Source organism: Oculina patagonica, chromosome 6 (genome assembly GCF_052425735.1).
Source record: "Oculina patagonica isolate OP01 chromosome 6, crgOcupat, whole genome shotgun sequence".
Taxonomy (NCBI): Eukaryota; Metazoa; Cnidaria; class Anthozoa; order Scleractinia; family Oculinidae; genus Oculina; species Oculina patagonica.
The window spans coordinates 4,772,642-4,793,378 of record NC_135763.1 but is presented as its reverse complement, the minus strand read 5'-3'; the positions used below and the strand labels follow the sequence as shown (position 1 = coordinate 4,793,378).

Sequence of the window (20,737 nt, the reverse complement as noted above, 5' to 3'; positions counted from 1 at the left end):
ATTTAAATTTTGGGTCGCTGATACCGTGTCTAGTACTTAGAATGTTCAGTGGTTGGGCTCATAATCTTCAACATTCGCTGTCGAAGAAGAGAGGAAAGCATCTGTCATATCAACCTGTGGAAAGGTAATGCTTATCCACTAAGAATCCAGTCCGTAGAGAATCCGGATCAATACTATGAATATTCCCCTAGATAATAGATTACTGACTGAAATAGGAGGGACCCCCCCCCCCACCCCCTCAAAACACCCTCCCACGGGAAGTCGGGAATGGGAGGTTGGGTGTTAGATACGTACCACCTACATATAAACTATAGTGGGTTTTTTTTTAGGATTTCAATGGAAACGTTACTGCTCTGATCACTCAAGTTGGTTCAAATTAGACATGGAAGTTAATTATGGTATCATTATTCAAAAACACGGCAAAAAACAACAACAACAACAACAAAAAACAACTTGTTGAAACTTACCACAGTCAACTTTTCTCCTTTTTCTCTGTTGCCCTTCACTGTCCTTTTCACTGTCTTGATTACTTGTACAATAACTTGCTGAAGGAACACCTTCCAGCGCTTTCAACACTCTGTGATGATTTCAAAAGGTTTAGAGCGACATATGAAGCAAAAATTTTTTTTCGAGTTTCTATTATTGTGCAATAATTGTAAGAATTGAAAGTATGAGCCAGCGACTGACTGCACGAGCCAGCGGGTTTCTCCACATACACTGCTAAGCAACACAGCGGCAAGCACATGTAACGTTTTTTGGCAATTTGGCTTTCTTATGATTACAACTAAGTTTACACGAGCAATTTTTATATGACAATTTTTATTTGCTCGTGTAGATGAGAAAACTTGGCCAATTTTTATGTGACAAATATATTTGTTGACAAGCAGGCGAGTTAGCTTTTATGTGACAAATTAAAACTGTCACATACGAAAATTGCTCGTGTAGACGATTCGTCACATAAAATGTGGCAAATATTGCGACAGCATATGTGGTCCCTGATCTCCCAAACTCCCAATGGGCATTGTGCGCGCGTATCACTTTGCGTGTCTCTACCGTCCAAGGTCATTACTGGCGCACTAAACTTTGGATTGCTGTTAAATAATGTTTGTGTCATCTACATGATCAAACATATTTGTCACATAAAAATTGACCGTGTAAACCCGGCTAAAGGTTGGTTAGAACTCACGGTATTTTGTATGTACTGTATACCTGTTTAGAGACTGCAGTGCCTCAAGTGGTTGGTGAAGTTGAATTAAAGCCTCAGCTTTTAACATCAGCATGTCGATTTCGTCGGGAACAGTTTCATCATCCGTGCTGTCGGTTATCTCTTCCCCATCATCTGAACGTAGTCTTTTCCTAGAGGTTCCATCGTTTGTTCTCGTTTCATCTCTGTTACCTTCAAGACAAACCAAAAATGAAGTCCATTCTTTGGCTTTAATAAAAATTTAACAAATCACCTGTTTTGATATCCACGAATCACTCAATTTAAAATCAAAACGACTTGATTAAGTGTCGTAAAACCAAATACAAAGTTATCACTCTGGCCAATCACAAAGGACACAGACAATCCAGTGAACCAATCAAAACTCGAAGCAAATACAAGCAGCCGCCAAGAAGCGCGGGAAAATGTGTGTGATCCACACACGTCACACTCGTTTTCTTGTTTCCTCTAATTGGTCGAGAAGGTGGTACGAGGTATAAAACCAATTACTCAGCGTAGTAATGGAAAAACCAAAGCAATTGTGGATTAAATTTCGACACGTAAGTGAAAATCGCTCTAAACAGTAAGAATTTGTAGTGCCTCTCTCTCCACCCACGTGAAAAATTTCACTTGAAAATTGTTGGGACAACTAACCAGTGTTATAGACTATAACATTCCCCCAACCCCCCCCCCCCACCCCCTACCACCCCCAATTCAGGGGTACCAATACTCCAAATCGCTAAATGCTACAGAAACGCGTGGAAGGGAGGGAAGAAGGCTCCACAATTCTTTCATACCTTTTTCAGCGAGATTCACACTGTCGAAAGTAGTCAACACTTTATCACAAACTGTTACAGTGTCTTCATATCTTCCAGCTTTTAACAGCGCAAAAGCACATTGCTGAAACACCTCCGTAGGACTGGGGAGATTTATGGCGTTGCGCTGACAAGAATGAAAAAGAATGAAAGAGTGAATAATTCCTTGTTACGTTAACTCTTGCAGAAAAACTCTACTTTTTAAAATGTTTCTGGGATTGCTCGGGTACGTTAAAAATATTTCTAATTCACTTTAACTGTTGATCAAGTTTGTTTGGAAGTTTCTTTAGCAACAATTCAAACATTTTCACGTCTCGTTGCTTAGTAATTGCAGTGTAGGACTGCGGGCTCAGTGACTTTCAGAGACGGATACCCAGTCTCCTCAAGTTCCGGGGAATTACACGGTAATGTAATACTTACAAAACTCGCTGTGCGCATGTCTACAATGTTGGCCAGTAACTCCAGATAGTATTTCGCTGCTTCCTCAAACCTAAACAAACAAAATTCAATTTGACCAAGAAAGGTAATACATACAGAGTGATTGAATGGGCCATGCTGTATCAGATTTGCGAACAAAGTCAGAGACTAGCGAGAGTTTGTTAACCTGAATCAGTATGGGTACGAGTTCTGTATCTGGCTTATCAATGTCTAGGTGTATAGAACCATATTGGCGGTACGACATATTTCGGATTATAAAATTGAAACGCAACAGTCATGTAAATCGGGACAAATTTACAACTTTTTCTTTGTTTTTCCTTCATTATCTCTAAAAGTCATCGTAATTAAATTTACTGCAAAATTATTCACAATCTTGGATAATACCGTTTCTGGCTTAGATACAGTGGAACCCCGATATAACGATCCTCGATATAACGATATTCCCGATATAGCGATGAATATTCTATGTCCCGGCAAAAGTTACAGTAAAATGTATGGGACAGAACCCCGATATAACGATCTTGGATATAACGATATTCCCGATATAACGATGAGAATTTAGGGGACCAAACGTTAAATTACGATATTATCAGTATACAGTCACAATTTAAGCAAAAAATTGAATTTAATACTTTAACATAACAGTCATTAAGTTATCTCTAACGTTTCTGACAGCAGCTTTAAACGATGATATACGAAAATGATACTGTAAGAAAATGATTCTAAGTCTCTTTACCCCGTAAAAAAATATATGCTTGGTTTACCCCGATATAACGATATTTTTGGTTATTTTACGGTCATGTCGTTATTTCGGGAGTTTCGATATAACGGTTCCTCGATATAACGAAAGAATTTTACTGCTCTCTTGGTACGGGGTGTATATCGTTATATCGGGGTTCCACTGTATTTCGAAAATAACGCAACCTGTCAAGTTCTGCAGATCTTTTTGCCAACATGTAAGTAACAAGTTCTGTTGTTATTCCAGAACTTGACATCGCACTGGCCAAGGCAAATCTTGGAGGAACAGTTAATTCCACATCTAGAGAAGATTTTAAAAAAATCGTTATACATATTAAGATGTAAACAAAGTCTATGAAGATTGATATCCAAATGACATTCCAAAACAATCACGTGTTATTTTGGCTTTGCGTTTGCTACCCTATTCTTATCGGTTCAAAAGACTCATGTGACAGGCGCTAACCCGCAATCGGACAGACGCGTTTCTTCGCAGGCTTTTTGCCGACTGTAGTTATCTCATGCATTTGCAGGAAAGTCATTAGTCTTGTGTTAACTTTGGGTCGATACTTATGGCAGTAATTGACAAACTGATCTAAAGGCACTCACCTAGATCACTGCTACGATGACTGGGAATAACTTGCACGTTATAACATCCTTCTTGTTCATTTTCTCTAGCATGGATAGCCTAGACAAAAACACATCATTTAAGCGACTTCAAATTCTGCGTATTAGTTCTAGTGGACATACACTCTTTGCAAAGACACAAATTTTACTTTCTTTATAGGAAGCATTCATCTTAGATCTATGTCCATCAGATGCCTTACACTTAATACAGTGTAGTTTACGTAAACAGACGTTCCACTTCCGAAAACACCCGAGATGTCAGGAAATTCCTACTAATGACTTAGCTCTGTAGAGATCCGTTCAGTGTCTCTGACTGGTTTACTAAGAAAAACAACCAATCCAAAAAACGTGCATCAGTGTAGGACTTTAGGCTCGAATCTCAGACCTTCTTTTCAGGTGTTGAGAAACTAGCACCGCTTCCGTAATGATTGGCTCTTACACAATTTTCCTGCGCTATTTAATAAGGTCAGCTAATGTTGCCATCAGATGAATGAATGCCTGTATTTGGTGTTAGTCTAAAATAGCAGTAAACAACCACTAAATGGGGATACTATATATAAGGTAGTTTAATAATTATAATAAAAAAATGAGTTTAAAAAATTACTGTTGTATATTGCCCTCTAATACTAAAATTTGAAATAACATGTAGCTATAGTTAAAGGAAAAGTACTACATAATTGCCTGAAACAATATATTGGGGAAGGCAAATCTTCATTGCGTTTGGCAATGGAGCACTTTTCGATTGAGTGTGCACGTGGCAAAACCAAAGTTATCACTCTGGCCGATCACAAAGGACACAGACAATCCAGTAAACCAATCAAAACTCGAAGCAAATACATGCAGCTTGCACGAAGCGCGGGAAAACGTGTGTGAGCGAGTTGCGATTGGCTTTGGTTTTACTTTTAATTCGTTGAACAAGTGGCGTGAGTTTTTAAACCAATCACTTAACGTTGTAATGCAAAACCAAACAAACGCGAATTACTTTGGACACTGAAAATGGCTCTAGATCCCTTAGTTTAGGACCCGTGTATGTGATTGATCACCTGTTTCAACAGCTTAAGGGTCTGTATTTCAGCCATAACATTCCCCAGCTTTCGATACTGAAGAGAAATGTTGAATAGAGCTTCCAGTTGTTGAAAATCATGCACCAGAGCATCTCTGAACTTCGCTACTGCAGTGTGATGTTTGCCCTGAAAAAATGGAATGTTCAAAACGATGAAGAAACGATTAAAGGAGCTATGCCACGGTATTTTAAGTCATTCACTCTCAAATTGAAGGAAAACTCAGAATAATAGTTTTATTACGTAGAAACAACAACGGAGTAATAAAAACCCCAAAATAAACAAGGATGGTTTCGACTGACGAAGATTAAGACGGATTACGATTGACAAACTTGAAAAAAATTGCCAAATATTTCAAGTTACATTGTCCGTGATGTGGCTTCTTCTTCTTTGCGAGAGGGTCGTAAGAGGAACAAGGACTTATGGATCAATTTAGGTTTCTGGGAAACTGCTCACCTACCCCTCCCCAAACCTAACATTTTGCCCAAAGCGATAAGTAAGGGTTAATGTTAGGTTTGGGGAGGGGGTAGGTGAGCAGTTTCCCAGAAACCTAAATTGATCCGGACTTATCCTATCATTAATGAATTCACAGCATTCACGGTGTGCGTTTTTAAGTTTACCAGGTATAAAGATTTTCCTGCAAGTAAAATAAACAAGTCTTGTACCTTTATTGCACAGCAGCATCCCAACATATTTAAAGCTGAGGCTTTGTCTTGTCCTTGAGAGATGCTTAGGCATTGCTGAAAGCATGGCAGGGCCTCGTCCACTTCACTTCGCACATACAGAGTGTATCCTAGATTTTGATAAATAGACAGTACATCTTACTTGCTTTTCTATTCACTAAAAGAGCTTGCAAAATAGAATGGGAATCTTGATCACAATCTGGAGAAGCAGTAGCACGTGATACCAACGTAAAATAAAATTTGTTAACCTTCCTACTCCGCAACGACACACAAATTTACTCATTCCTTTCCAGTGGTGACTACCGGTTTAGGTACTATCAGAGCAAAGAACTGTTAGCGCTCAATAGGTCAGACATTTGAATTTATTAATTGCAAGCTTTCAGAATTTATTAGGCTCTGCTTCTGCAAAGAGCAAATACATGTAACTTCATCCACCATAAAAAAATTCGTAAAAAAATTTTATTGTACAAATTTGTTTGTACAACATATGGAGAAATCTTATCAAGATTACAAAATTTGTCTTAAAGTAAAAGAATGGTAAAGTTGGCAAGAATATGGAACCCAATTAATCTATCCGAGACTGAGAAATGATGTGAAAGGCATACATAATGTAAAACAATTGTTTAAAAACAATCTTGTAAACTACAGTGACATAAATATATAGTATCATAAGTTATGTGTATATCATTTGATAGTCGGTAAGCAAGGGTTTAAGATCCTAACCTTTGAGATAGAGGTCATTAAAACCAACATCTTGAGCTTGATCTTTGGCATCAAGTGTTTCCAGTACTTTGTCATAGTCTTTATTTGCGTAATGAGCAAATGCCAACAGACTTGTCACCACTGACAACAGGTTCTGTATATCTAAAGAGCAAATTAAGAATTCACCAAGATCAATTGAAAATGTCGTAAAAAAAGATTAACAGAAGTGAAGTATCTGTAACAATGAGGTGGCAGTGTTTAGACTGTTCACAGCGCTCTATTATTTTCTCGTAACGTATTTTCTCAATTAAACGCCGGACCCCGATTAAACGAGGGCCTTGTATAAACGCCGGGTCAAACCTCAGTGCTAGCTTCAAAAAACAAAAAAAAAACGCCGGGGACATTTGATCGAGGTCCAGGCGTTTATTTGCGGTTGAGCTAACCGCAATTCAATATATGTTTCCTTGAATAGCACTGCTACGACATACTAGTACGGTATGCTACTTCTGTAATTGTATTGTTTATGTTCTGCTTGTCACAATGACAAATCCTGATCGCTGTAACTAGAGAGATCACGTTTGTTTTCCCGCGAACGGCAGAAATTCAACTTTTGCCGTTTGCCGTTTGGCGTTCGTACGCGGAAATATAAGTAGTTCTGCGTTTGTCGTGCAGGTGGGATTTTTCCCTATTTTTATGACGGATTTATTTTAGAATTCGTTAAAAAGGTACAAAATGAAAGGAAAGCTCGAGTTTGCCGATTGCCGTTAAACGTCATGCTTAACCTCTCTACTGCTGTAACTTCTGGTAATGATCATACTTGGATCCAAAGACAGTTTGTTGGACTTGGACGATGGGAAAATCGTCCTGCCTTGACAAACTGTCCCTGGGTGTCGGAGGATGGGCAATGATAATAAAAAAGACGAAGAAAAATGAAAAAAAAAATGCAGAAAATTGCTTTTCGTTTATAAAAGACGGACCCCGATTAAACGCCAACTTCAAATAAAGCCCACCAGGCTAAGTTTGAAATAAACTGCCCAACGAACTAAAAAGGCCAATGCCGCATTTGATTTTTAAGCGAAATTTGAGGAAACGTCTTTTAAATCGCTTTTTATCTTAGGTTTTAATTATAAATATCTTAATTTTTTAATCATTTTTAACAATTTTTATCATTTTTAGCATTTAAGATTACCGAGTTCGCTTTTAATTTTTTAATTTTTATTGGTCAATTTTTATGTTTTGAGGACCCTCCTGAAAACCACTTTTAGTGATTGGAGGCCTCCTCATTAAATATTTTATATTATTATTATTATTATAAACGCCGGGGAGTTTAATTTAGTAAGTATGGTATTTTCCTGTGATCGTTGATTGCTGAAAAAGAAACGCGAGAGAACTAGATGCCTGCGCAAAACGCACTAACGCTCGTTTCGCATTCGTTTACAGCTAATTCGAGAAAGGTTGTCGGAAAAAAAGCACAAAAGTGCACGCCACAAGACCGAAAGGTGGTATGGGTGTTCACTTGAATTTTGTATATTGGCCTAGAGGTAATGTACAAGTTTGAATTTTTGCACGTTAAAGTTTTATTTTTCTTCTCAGGAGGCCTTTTTTTGTAGCTTTACTTATGCTGCCGCATGACTTTGAGTTTTGAAAATTCTTCTAAAATTCAGGGGGCTAAAAGTACCCTGTTTGTGCGTTTGTCATGTCAACATCTTATTGGTATTCAGCACGTGCAGTAGCTCTCTTCTTCTACCCATACTACCTTTCGGTCTTGTCGCGTGCACTTTTGTGCTTTTTACGACTGAATTTATTCAGGAGTATTGTGGGTAGCCAATGGTTGGTCGGTCCATCATCTGTAAACTTCTCATTGCAACTCCGCTGACCAGCAGATATACTTGTAGAAAGAGTGTAGCAAGGCGGCCGTATAAAAGCGGCCGTATAAAGGCGGTCTTTTAAATTTAAAGGGGTTTACAAGAAAAACCAGAAGCAAAGAAACAAAATATGGCTGACAATTACGTGAAGAATTAAGTAATCGACCGCCAAAAAAGTGAACATTGAGAGCCAGTATTCTGCATTAATCGATCGATGACTTTCGTGTCTATCTTTCGAGCTAGCGTAGTACATGTAGTCGAATGTAGGAGCATTCGAAAACTAAATCGGGTTTCACATAAGCTTCATAAGCGATGGATCTATCTAGAAACCAGAGCGTTGGCTAAAATCGAGTGCGTGGCTGCTTGTTCCCAAGAAAAGGAAAGCTTTTCAGATGAAACAGCATAATATTACATTTGTACCTGAATCAGTCTATTACATTTTTTTTTACAGCTTTATTACTTAACAGCCTACATGTAAATTATTCTGCAATGCATACCTACGGAGCGATATAATAAACAAACCATTTTAGTGCTATGGGTTAAAAAAAGAAAAAAAAAAGGAAAAAAGAAAAAAACTCTCTCCTCTGGGATTCGAACTCGCGACCTCTCGATCCGCAGTTAGATGCCTACCCGACTGCGCTACTTGTGCGCACTTAGTCACGGGAGACGAAAATATCTTATATCAATGTAATTGACATTCCGCCGTTTATCTGTTATCATGTGCATCAAAGGAATGTTTGAATCACCTGCTGCTCATAAATTTTCAAGGAATGAAAACTAAACTTTTAAACTTGGCAAAAAAAATCAGTCGTGGCTCGAAGAGCTCTTTGATTTTCCGACAACCTAGTCAGTGTTATGAGTGTATCTGAGATGCTTTTCTAAATTTTATTATTGTGGTCATTTAGGGGTCAATTGGAAAAAGAAAACACGTATTAACACTAACGCATGAAACAAAAACAAAAACCAGCATCCTGACAAAAAAATAGAAAAAGGACCAGGAGGACGACACTGACACCAGTTCTTCAATTCAACCCTCCAAGTAGCGACAATTTTAGTTGCCATGGCGACTAGAATTTTGAAGCTGGCGACTAAATCGTAGAATAAGCCGTCAGCCCGGCGACTACAAGAAGACTTTTTCAGAGCTAGACTTTTACAAAGTCCTTCGTCGATGCGCGGTTTAGGTATGTCACGTACGGTTCGTGCCTCTGATATCGATCAGATTATAAAATTGGGTCACCTAAAGATTGCGTTACTTCCTTCTCTAAAGTTAATTATTCATAAAAAAAATGTCGAGTCATATTTTCCTCTTCCTTCATCTACTCGCCAGCGTTCTCTGTGAAGCAAACGATTGAAAAGACTTCAGGACACCTAAACTGTGCATGTCTAGCAGCTTATAATTGCTTTTCTTAATTCATCGTAAATATGGCGACGTGGGGCAGCTACATCGATAACCTTATCGCACAATCTAAGGACGCCTCTGGTGTCGTGCACATTGACAAGGCCTGTATTATTGGATTGGATGGCGGAGCAAAGTGGAATACAGACGAACACCCTTGTGCTTTGAAGCTAACGCCACACGAAGCAGTAAGCATTGCAAAATGTTTTAAAGAGAAAGATTTTACACCGTTCATGACGGGCGGAGTTTATGCAGAAGGAGAATACTACATATTCTTACGTGAAGTTGATGGCAAAATAGTATATGCAACAAGAGGATTCAGTTCTAGAATAATATTACAAGCAAGTAAAACGGCAGTTGTTATAGGCCATACAACTACGGGAGCGCTGCAAAACGCAAACAAGGCTGTTGGAGTGATTGCAGAATACCTTGAGAGTTTCAACATGTAGCGTTCAAGACTTTGTATTTGTTGCAGAGTAGCTATACAAATCCATAGGAGGCAAGCGTGGCCAAGGAGGCAAGCGTGGGCGAGTGGTTAACGGCGCTGGCCACTAGCTGGATTTGTTTCTCGGTTGTCCCGAGTTCAAATCCTTGATCACGCTTTGTATATAGCCAACTGGTCTGCCTCCTGCCAGTTGGGATTTTTAACCTTGTTATGTTCATTCAAAATATTTGTTTCCTCTGTTTCAGTGGCGTGCCTGTAAACTAGCTATCTCGTTGAGATATGAAGCTAAGTACATGACCACTATAAACAACAACATTTACATTACATTTTTTTACATTACATAGACAGGATTGAAAATATAATCACGGAAAATATCCGTAAGATTGAGTTCCTGAATGTGTAAAGTGACGGTCATTCAATTTCCAGTATATTTGTTTTGTCCGATTAAGAATCACATTTTGTAAAAGATGCGTGAGACGAATCTGCTAAGTTATATTTGGGAAAAAATTTCATAAACGACCGCCACCGGCTACTTGACTTCAATAGCTAAGACATGCTTAGAGCTTCCTTCAATTTAATTGTTTCAGAAGCACAAAAAAAAGCGTGGAAATTGACTGATATTTTTAATAATATTCTCCAGTTGTTCGCGATAGGCAAAAAGAAACTCTTGCAATGTTTTCCTCTGTTGCTGGAGCTTAGTAATACAGAGAATAACTTGAAAACTTAGTTTCGTTTCTGAAAAAAAAAAACTGCACAACTTGCTCGAGGTTTTTATTCGGTTACAAACCCGTGTCCCGCTCGGCCAACACCGAAGCGCTGGAAGGGAGTGGTCCAGCTTTTTTTTGCATTGAGAACAAAAGGTCACAGTCGATCAATTTTCTCGGGTCAACTTCCAGCTAAACACGGCAATAGGAAAAGAGTAAACTTTTACCTATTCTTTCTGATAAAAACGTCATCATCATCATCATCATCATCATCATCATCATCATCATCATCATCATCATCATTGGAATCCTCCACCGTACACTTTCCCCTCGCCTATCACCAACTTTTTTAAATGGGCAAAAGTAAAAGCAAATTTATTTAAATTGACTTACGTTTTTAGGCATCAGACTATTAGTGCATAAACAACAAATTGTATGCATTTGGCGGTGACCAGTTGAAATGGCTAACGGGAATGATCATTTATAGCTCGGGGGTGAGGGGAGAGTAGACTTTGATGGGGAATACAGCTAAAAAATGTCGTTTTTTCGCGATTTTTGGCATGTATGACTTTTAGACCGATCACCCATGATCCCCTTATAATCACGATTATCACCACTATTTTGGGAAATCGGTTTCAGAGCAGACAAAAAAATGCCGCCGAGGTCTATATATTACACCCGGTTTTTGAGCTCGCTCAACTCAACCTTGATTTTGAAAATCGCCAAAAAAGATCAAACACTTATAACTTCGTCATTTTGAACAGACAATTGCTCAAATTTTTAAATGATATGTATATTTGTTTGTTGTTTCTTTACATTAAGTATGACGTCACAATGTCACGTGGTTACTGCATAGCAACTAAAAATCTAACGAAATGATCACCTTTTCCTTACCGAGGGGAAATTCCACCGACGTATAACTGAATCCAGTGGCTTTACTTTTTGGTATATCAGATAAACTATGCTGCAGATTTTTAGAACTCTTAAGAAGGTAGACATTCAGTTCATTTGACGAAGGCTAAGTCTTTTCGTTGCCTGGTAACTTAAGATGAAAGAGGCTAAAACGAGGGGAGAGACGACCTTTTGCTAAAAAATGTACTGTTTTTGCAAGCTATATTCTTAGCAAAGTGCTTTAGTGGCACTCCTCATAAAAACATTTCTCGAAAGTTCAATTCAAAGGTTGACTTTCCATGCATTGAAAGCTTTACCAAATAAAATTGCTTCTGAGATATGGAAGTCAAACTTTAGACACCTCGGAGATGCCAAATTTTGTAAAAGACGCATTTTAAAGACTGTCAATCATCCAAATAAACAGCTTTACTCGTAGAAAAGTAATCACACTAGCTCTTAACAATCTGCTTACTAATCTTCGAGACTTCATTTCGGATTGAGGGGATTGTGACTTTGAAAAAAAAAATTATTCCAGCCCCTCCCTTATTTGTAAATATGGCGTCAACGAAATGACTTTGTGTAGCGGCTGAAAAAAAAACCAGCAATATATCTTTATAAGGAATGCTTGGCGTGTTTGAATGGTATCCGTAAGAGGAATAATCTAAGTAGATTTTAAAAGAAATAATCATGTTATGATTGACTAGGAAAAGCTTTTAATGATATTGAAGGGAGGGGGAAGTCGACCAGTTAGTTCTACCTGTAGTTGAAACTGACAAAGTTCAAACTACCAAAACTTTGGAACCAGACCACTGAGCGACTTGAAACTTGGCAAGCAGTTACAACACATCACATTCTTAATACCAAGCTAATGCAACTGGCATAATTTTGCTTGTTAAGCATTTTTTTGCTATTTCTACATATTTGGAAGTCGAGAAACCGCTATTTTCAAATACGAAAAAAAATTCGTAGAAAAATCAAAACTGAGCCGATTTCAATCTTTTTTCCACGACATTAAAGCCCTTATAGTTTTACATGTAATGAAAATGTACTTTTGCTTGTGCGCATTATCTGTAACGAAATACCGCTGACCAATACTAAAATTTTATTTACAATTTAATATCTTTGACATTTTAAGCTGTTTCTTTCCAAGAATTGATAACATACCTCGAGATTTAGTATTTTTTTGGTTTCAAGCTTCTAAAAAAGTGAAATATTGAATCCAAGATTTTCGATCTCTTAATCTCTTTGAAGGTGGAACCTCACAAAATTGCGGTGATTTGAAATTATGCAAATTTAGCCTTCTTTGAAACGGTTGCATAAAATTCTGACTTAGCGAAATTTGCTGCCAATATTTACATTTTAGAGAATGATAAAGACAGTTCTCACTAATTTTGAAAGCAGCAAGTAAAAGAGCAAAGCAAAAAAAAGATTTGAATGATACAAACCAATGTTTGGTGAAGGTCGACTTTCCCCTCTGTTTTTGTTCGAAATAAGCCGTGGTGAAGGTTGACTTTCCCCTCAGTTTTGTGGTTGAATTACTCCGCTCCCAGTCTACATCGGACAAATACTCGGACAGATCTCGATTAAGGTGAGTCACACATTAATTGCTCTGTAAGTAACCTTTTGCTTTATAACTTATAACGGTAATAGACCAAGTAATCAAACAATCGTAAGTCTTATTTAAGTAGTCGGTGCATCTTACAGAATCTTCTTTCGTTTCACAGACAAGATTCTCTCGCCATAATTACAGATTCCGATATGCCAATTATGCAGCTAGCGTGTTTTACATTATCTGACGTTCAATAGTCCTACTAAAATTGCTCTTGCCTCATGCTGCATCAGATTTTATGCTACACCTGTGTTTCTTTTATGATTCAGCACGCTAATTGAGCGTAAAATATTGCGTTCCAGCTGTAAATTAACATTACAACTACAAGGTAAAACCTCAAAATGGCCGCTCGGAAAAGAAGTTATAACACCTTCCCGCAGTGTAACTTTTTAGTGTCAGCGGTCGCACAAAGTATCGTGAATGAAATAACGCTTGAAGGTTTCAGTAGTGAGCACAATAGAAATCATATTTATTTCACCATCAAAAATATCAAATGTCCAATAATAGCTTATTTTGGCAGTATATTTGGATTCATTAAAATGGCTTAAGAAGGTCTGGAGCGAAGTGGTGCAGTGTTTAGTTTTCAGTTAAATTTTTAGACAATTTCTCGACAGATTATTTGTCACTGCCATCCGTTAATTTCGCAGATCTGAAATCACATCAGTTGAAAAACTCGTTCCATATTCACAAACACCACAGATCTGTTCAGTGTTGTTTGTCGCGTCAAGGTCAAGAAATCATTTAACTGCATGTTCATTTTGTAAATTAATTCTGTACGCTGGAACGGCTTAATTAATTCGCACTATAGAATAGTAGCTCTTATTTTTGTGTCGAAAATCTTGTGTAACCTTGTGGCTTCAAAAAATCACGAAACGTAGTAGAAAGTTGAACGGTAGGGCAAAAATGTCAAGCTGAAAGCACTAATTAAAACCATAATTACAAACAGATACAGATGTGTTAAGTGTTGTGTTCGGCGTCAGAAACCATTTTATTGCATGTACACTGTGTGTGCTATTATGAATTCATTCGTATATATTTTTTAGTTGCTCGTATTTTTGTGTCAAAATTTTTTAATACGTTACTCTGGAAAGCCGTTCCATTATTTTCTCAGTTTGTTTAGTTATTTTTTTGGTCATTCAAAAGGATCTCTCGCTTTTTTTTGTCACTTTTTTTTCTTCTTTTTTTTTTTTATAAATCTCAATCTATTTGCCGCATCAGGAAGTCATTTCATTGACTGTGGCCATGGTAAGCTGAAATTGTGTTTTTGTTAAAAAAAGAAAAGAAAACGGTCACTGGCTGCATTGCTCTATAAATACCTGCAATATAAATTTTGAGCAAGTTTTTGGTTTCTTTTTTTTCGTAAATAAATAAGCCTTTGATTAGAGGTGGGGGGGGGGGCTGTTATTCAGGAATGGGGCTAATAAGGAAGGTGATGTTCGGTGACCCTAAGACTTCACCATGCTACTTTGCAATTCTCTCAAGTATATTTACAGGAAGTCGTTACTTTCATTATTCAATAAATATTTACGATCATTTTTTGCTCACATAAATCGGTACTAAGCATAACCTATAATTTGAAACAAAAAGAAGAGCTCCTGACAACTGTGTGAATTAATTAATTTTAGCCGTTTTATGGAAAAGCATCTGTGTACACATTACTATGTTAGTTGCACTATATATAATGAGAGGAACCATTGTATAATCCTTGCAAAGCATATTAAAATGACCTGGTGGGATGAAACATAAGCGTTTTGAACTTTTTCTGGTTCGACTAGCTGTAAAGATTGTTTTTCCCTGTAATATAAGAGAAGAATTGTCAAGGAAACTATGACAGTGAGATATGCACGTAAGTGGGAATGTAGGGAGGGAGGGGGGGGGGGCGTTATGGAGAGCAAAAACGGCCTCAAAACACAATAATTGTTTGTCAAAGGCCCTATCATATTTCATGTGTTATTAATTTGATAAAAGAATAAGGTGGTGAGCCATAAGTTAAAACCAGTTTCAATAGCTATATTAATTTATTTTTTTTCAGTTTTGTGTAATTGGTAAAAGAGATCTAGAGTTGCTAACTTATGGAGGAGTACCTAAGGATTGTTGCACTAGGCAACATGGGGGACGAGACCGCTCTCAAAGATCTGGGTATTGAAGGTATACAGGAGGTCAGCTTTATACCTCACTCTAAGCCAACAATGGAAACCATGACAGCAGAGTACTCTCGGGCAAAAAGAGTCGCTATAGGTGCCCAAGTTCTAGAGGTTGGTTTAGTAGAGAAAATGGCCGTGGAACTGATGATTTTTCTAGACTTTTTAGCATCGTTTCTTTTCAAAAGCAAAATAAGTGTGGAGGTTGATTCCCTTGGTGTGGGACGCGCTCTACAGATTCGGATCTCCCATATAAAGAAATGGTACGATAGCATCGGGGAAGTTTCTGAGGAGGGACGAGAGCACCACTGCCAATGGCTGAGTGAATTCATTGGGCAGGCGGTAGATGGAGACCCAGAAGCTTTGCGTTTCTTCAGCCTGGATGAGCCACCAAGTATGGAGATTGGAGTCTTAAATAGTGCGCCGAATGTCACAACACTTAAAATGCATTTCAGAAGGGCTAAGGAGTGTGCAGCTGTCGGGGAATACCTGGGAGACGGCCAGTTGCTAGCTATTTCAAAATCCGTCATGGCCTACACACAGTACCTAGCGGAAATTAAACACCAGATGCAATTAGATGTACCGATCGACGGACAGGACGTTGCTAGTGGATTGTTGGCGCACATACAAAGCCTTAAAATGTTGCGGGAAAAGGTTAGACGACGATGGAAAGGACAACATAGTGGTGATGAAGATGGCAGCAGTACCACTGACAGCGATGATGGAAGCCAAATCAGCAAACAAAACGCTGCTGACCCAAATTACGAGCCAGAGGAAATTAAAGCACCAAAGACCAAAGACTTGAGGGTCACGGCAACCAACATTCGCAAATTCATAGTTACAGTACTGCAAGAAAACAAGAAAGCTGGAGCAGATTTTGACGAGAGTGGGGTGCGCATTGCCATGTGCCACACCCAAAAAACTGCGATGTATTCTTACTTGCGAGAAGATCTGGCCGCAGTTGCTTCTCGGGTAGCCCGAACAATAAAGCAATTCACAGACAGGTCTTCAAACGGCCAGTCCTTGGACAAACAAGTAAACAAAGAGGATGTGGCTTTAGAGAAAGAGAGAAGCAACTCTGGTGCCAAAGCGCCAAGCCATTCAACTGAATTCAGTGAAGCATCTCGCGCACAGCAATTCGCAGACAAGTCGTCAAACTGGGGTAAAACAAACTCTTTTTTGAGTTGAACGTACTATAAGGTTAAATTAACGGTGTTCGTTTAAACAGGTTATTCCGTTGCTTCGGTAACTTTTTATGTTAAGACCTTGTTTTCAAATGGGTAATTGTTTGATGCCATTATAATTGCGTCACGTGGAAGAAAGTCTTACTAAAACAGCTGACAATGCCAAAACGGGTTGCGAGTTGAAGCGTGAACGTGAAAATACACAAAACATTTTTGTGTCGTTTGAAAGTTGTCTCGACATTTTTTCTTACTGCTGTTGAACAGAGCTCCTTTTACAGAAGGGAATTTTGGTGTTTAAAAAAGTTTTAAACACAAAAACGTAAAACCAGAGGAGAAGAGAAAGAAAAAAAAAAGAAATGACATCAGTAGAGGCAGTGATGTCTTTGTCTTTACATTATGGGCTAGCCGAGGGTAAACAACACCTCTGTGCAATGGAAATTTCGTGTCGTTAAAACATTACTTTGTTTAATCACATATTGTTGGGTTACATTGGCGTTCGGTTTTCTACTTCTACATTTTAATAGTTAATCTATTTTATATTTTCTAATGTTGCTATGGCTTAATCGGGCTTTTAACTTAGCCACGTTTTAGTTTTGCAAATTGTATGTACCAGTACACATTATTTATACTCTGATTCTACATTGTTAAAGGAGCCACGTTACGAACAACGTTCATAATAAACTCCGTCAGCCCCGCCTCAACCATCCTTGTTTGTTTTTGAGTTTTTATTACTTTGTTGGTGTTTTTCTACGTTAGAGAACTATTATTTTGAATTTTCCTTGGATTTAAAATTAATCAGAAAGATGACCTAAAATATCATTACATGGCTCCTTTAAAACTGTCATTCTTGACTCAGCCAAATGAACTAGATGTTTTGAGTACTACATTGTATTTTGCGCGCTCAAGTGACAGTCCAGCTAAGTACATGTAGGTTTACCCTCAAGATCAAAAGTTAAATATTTTAATCAAAATTAATGCATCAGAATTTTTCGCCAGGACGCTATTGAGTTTGTAATGGATAATTTAGTTAATTTATCCTGTTTCTTTAAACGTTCGTTAGTCTTTTCGATATAAAGGTTAGGTCACTTTTCTCCTAGGCTGCGTTGAATTTTGTCTAGTTTAGGCTGTAGCAGGCATGCAAATGGAAGTTCCTCCTGGGAAACCGAGGTAGAACAGGGCACTGGTGTTTGAAGGCAAAGAACTTAAGTTGACTGTGTAGAGTTATTTATAAATGTGAACAGCCATAATAGCTGTCCCAACCGCATCGCCAGCTTTGTTAAGAAACATAGAACCAATTACAGCTTAGACAAGGGATCATTCTACGGCGTATATTAGCATTGGTTCCGTCTACAATGAAAATACACTATTATAAAAGCTAATGAGCTAAGTTAATGAGCTCGTAGCATAATAAAAGTGTTGACCAACCACTTGAGTGATTGTACTTTTCTGACTTGGATTGGAACCTAAAATCTACTACCAGGGATAACCATTTGAAATCGTTTAAAGTTAGACGAGGGGAACACTGACCTTCTATGAGGGGAAAGTTGACCTAAGAGGGGAAAGATGACTTTTAAGAGGGGAAGGTCGACCTATGAGGGGAAGGTCGACCTTTGCCGAGGGGAAAGTCCACCTTGACAGAGGGGAGGGTATACCTGCGAGGGGGAAGTCGAACTTGGAGAGGGGGGAGTTGACCTTGTCGAGGGGGAAGTCGACTTTTTCCGAGGGGAGGGTCGCCATGATTATAATCATCATCATCCTGTCTGGTCCCTTCCGTTTTTGTCCGTGTTTTGTTCTTTCTGTTTCGTTTTTTTTTTGTTTTTTTTTTTTTTTTGTGTTGTTTGATTGTTTTGTTCTTGTGCGGTTCCCTGTCGGTTTTTTTTGGTTCCTTTTGGTTTGTTTGGTCTTTTTTTGTTTTTTTTGTTTTTTTTTTGTTTTTGTTTTTCACTGTTTTTTGTTGTTTTTCTTTTGCGTTTTTTTTTTGTGTTTTTGGTTTGGTGTTTTTTTTGTTTTGTGTTTTTTTTTTCTTGTTTTCTTTTTTCTGGTCTTTTTTTTTTTTTACTATGCTTTGTTTGTTCTTCCTTCGTTGTTTCTCTTCTTTTCTCTCTTTTCTTTTCTTCCTTTTTCTTTTTCTTCACTTGTCTTTTCTTTGTTTGTTTTTTTTTCTTGCTTCCGTGGGTGTCTTTTTTTTCTTTGACTACTACTGTCCGACTGTCGACTTCCGCTTTTCCCTCTGACCTTTTCCTTCTCCTCTCTTCTCTTTCTGTCTCTGTCCGTTATCGTTTTGTCCTGGTCTTCTCCTCTCCCTCTCATCGAGCGTCGAGACGAATTCTTTTTCTTTCCTGTCGTCTCACCTTTCATTACTTTTTTCTCGCCTTCTACCTCTCTCCACTCCTCCATCTTGAGTCACTCTTCTCCCGTTTTTTGTGTTTCCCTTCTTACTCTCTCCACACGATGGTCTCGCTGATCTCGAGAACCACGGCTCACATTGTTCCTCCTCTTTTTTCTCCTTTCTCTCGTTCTCTCCTCTCGCTCTCTCTCTCTTCCCTTTTTCTGTCCTTCTTCCTCTCCGTCTCCCTCTTCCTCTCCCTCTCCCTTTTCCCTTCTCCGTCTTCCCGTCTTCGTCGTCCTCATCGTTCCCTCCCGCCCTCTGTGTCCTACGTTCTTCTTCTCCTTTCTCTTCCTCTTCTCTCCACCTCTCGTTCTTCCTTTCTTCTCACCTTTCTCTCTCCACGGGACTTGTTTCCTTTCTCTCTTCGGCTCCCTCCTGTCTTTCTCGTCCTCTTCCCTCCTCCTTCCCGGTGCCCGCGACTCCATCGGTGGGTCTGCTCTCCTTCATTTGTTCCCCCGACTGCTCTACTCGGTGTTCTTCGTTCCGTTTACCCGATCCGCTCCGCTACTTCCCCGTGACTCCCCCTCCCTTCGTCTCTCGTCTCCTCTCCCCCCGTCCTTCTCCCTTCCCCGTTCCTTTCCTTCGCGTTCCTGATCTTTCCCTCCGTTCGCCTCTTCTCCTCCTCTGTCTCTTTCTTTTCTCTTTCTTTTTCTTCCTCTTTGTGTCTCTTCGGGCTTCTTTCTTCGTCTCCTGTCTCTTGTCTTGTCTTCCTTGTTCTTCTTTTCTCTCTCTCTCCTCCCTTCTCTCTCTTCTCTTCTCGCGTCTCTGTCCTGTCCCTCCCCTCTCTCTGTTCTTCTTTCGTCTTTTCTTCTCTTCTGTCTTTTGGTCTCGTTTTCTCTTCTCTCCGTTTCCCTTTTTGTCTTGTCGTTTTCTCTCTCTCTTTCTCTTCCTCTCTTCTCCCCCTCTCCTTGCTCCTTTTCTTCTTTCTCTCTCTGTTCTCTCTTCTTCTTCTTTCTCGTCTCTCTCCGGTCCGTCTCCCCTGGCCTCTCTTGTCGGCTGCTCCCGCTTGTGCCCTGCGTCCCTGCCGCTCTCGCTCCTCGGTCGCTTGCTGCTCTGTCTCCTCTGTTCTCTCCCTCCTTCTTGTCTCCCTTCCCCTTCCCTCCCCCTCTCTCTCCTTTCTCTCGTGCTCTCTTCTTTCCTTCTCCTCCTCTCCGTCTGGTCTCCCTCCTGCGTCTGTCCCCCTCTCCCTTCTGGTCTCGTTTCTCTCTCCTCTTTTTTTTCCCTCCTCGTTCCTTTTCTCCTTTCCTCTCTCCTCGTCCTTCCCCCCCCTCTTCGTGTTTTCTTCCCCTTTCTGCCTCTGCTCTCCCTCTCTTGCTCCTCCTCCTCTCCCTCCCTCTTCTCCTTCCCTTGTCTCCCTTCCCCTCTCTCCCTCTCCCCCCCCCCCCCTCGGCTGCCCTCCCTCTCCCCCCCTGCCCCTCTCCCTCTCTCTCCGTGCCGCCCGCCCTCCCCCCGCTCCTTTTTTCTTTTTTTTTTTTTTCTTTTTTTGTTTTGGTTTTGTTTCTCTCTGTTCCTTTTTGGTTTGTCTTTTTTTTGTGTCCTCGGCGGATGTTTTTTTTGCCGTCGGTGCTTCTTTTGTCTGCTTTTTCTGTCGAGCGATCTTTGCTCCTGGTCTCTGGTTGGGTGTTTCGTTGTTTCTCCGGTGATTTCGTTGACTTCGTTCTGGCTTCTCTCGTCGCGACTTGACCTCTACCCCACCCCACCGGACACCGCGGTTCGGCGATCTGGATGGGGCTGCTCGTCGTGTGTTGGTGTCGTCGACTCGTGACCTCGGCTTCTTCGTTTCTTGCTCTCTCGCCGTGGCTTGGGATGACGTTTCTGGATTGTTCTCTTGTGTTCCTCGCCGTTGTGTGC

At 39.5% G+C, this 20,737-nt stretch overlaps 1 protein-coding gene and 1 pseudogene across 1 annotated transcript in view; one reads left to right on the top strand and one right to left on the bottom strand.

The window, feature by feature from the left end:
* LOC144656733 (Fanconi anemia group G protein-like) overlaps nucleotides 1-20,737 on the bottom strand; it is a 33,624-nt gene that overhangs the window by 2,312 nt on the left and 10,575 nt on the right. The window contains exons 9-17 of the mRNA XM_078516967.1: nucleotides 6,284-6,424; nucleotides 5,543-5,670; nucleotides 4,860-5,006; nucleotides 3,799-3,877; nucleotides 3,379-3,493; nucleotides 2,437-2,506; nucleotides 1,999-2,143; nucleotides 1,210-1,396; nucleotides 468-577 (exon numbers count right to left, since the gene is read on the bottom strand). Of these exons, the coding sequence (XP_078373093.1) occupies nucleotides 468-577; nucleotides 1,210-1,396; nucleotides 1,999-2,143; nucleotides 2,437-2,506; nucleotides 3,379-3,493; nucleotides 3,799-3,877; nucleotides 4,860-5,006; nucleotides 5,543-5,670; nucleotides 6,284-6,424 (1,122 nt within the window). The remainder of the gene's footprint in view (nucleotides 1-467; nucleotides 578-1,209; nucleotides 1,397-1,998; nucleotides 2,144-2,436; nucleotides 2,507-3,378; nucleotides 3,494-3,798; nucleotides 3,878-4,859; nucleotides 5,007-5,542; nucleotides 5,671-6,283; nucleotides 6,425-20,737) is intronic.
* LOC144656812 (profilin pseudogene) lies at nucleotides 9,433-11,035 on the top strand (annotated as a pseudogene).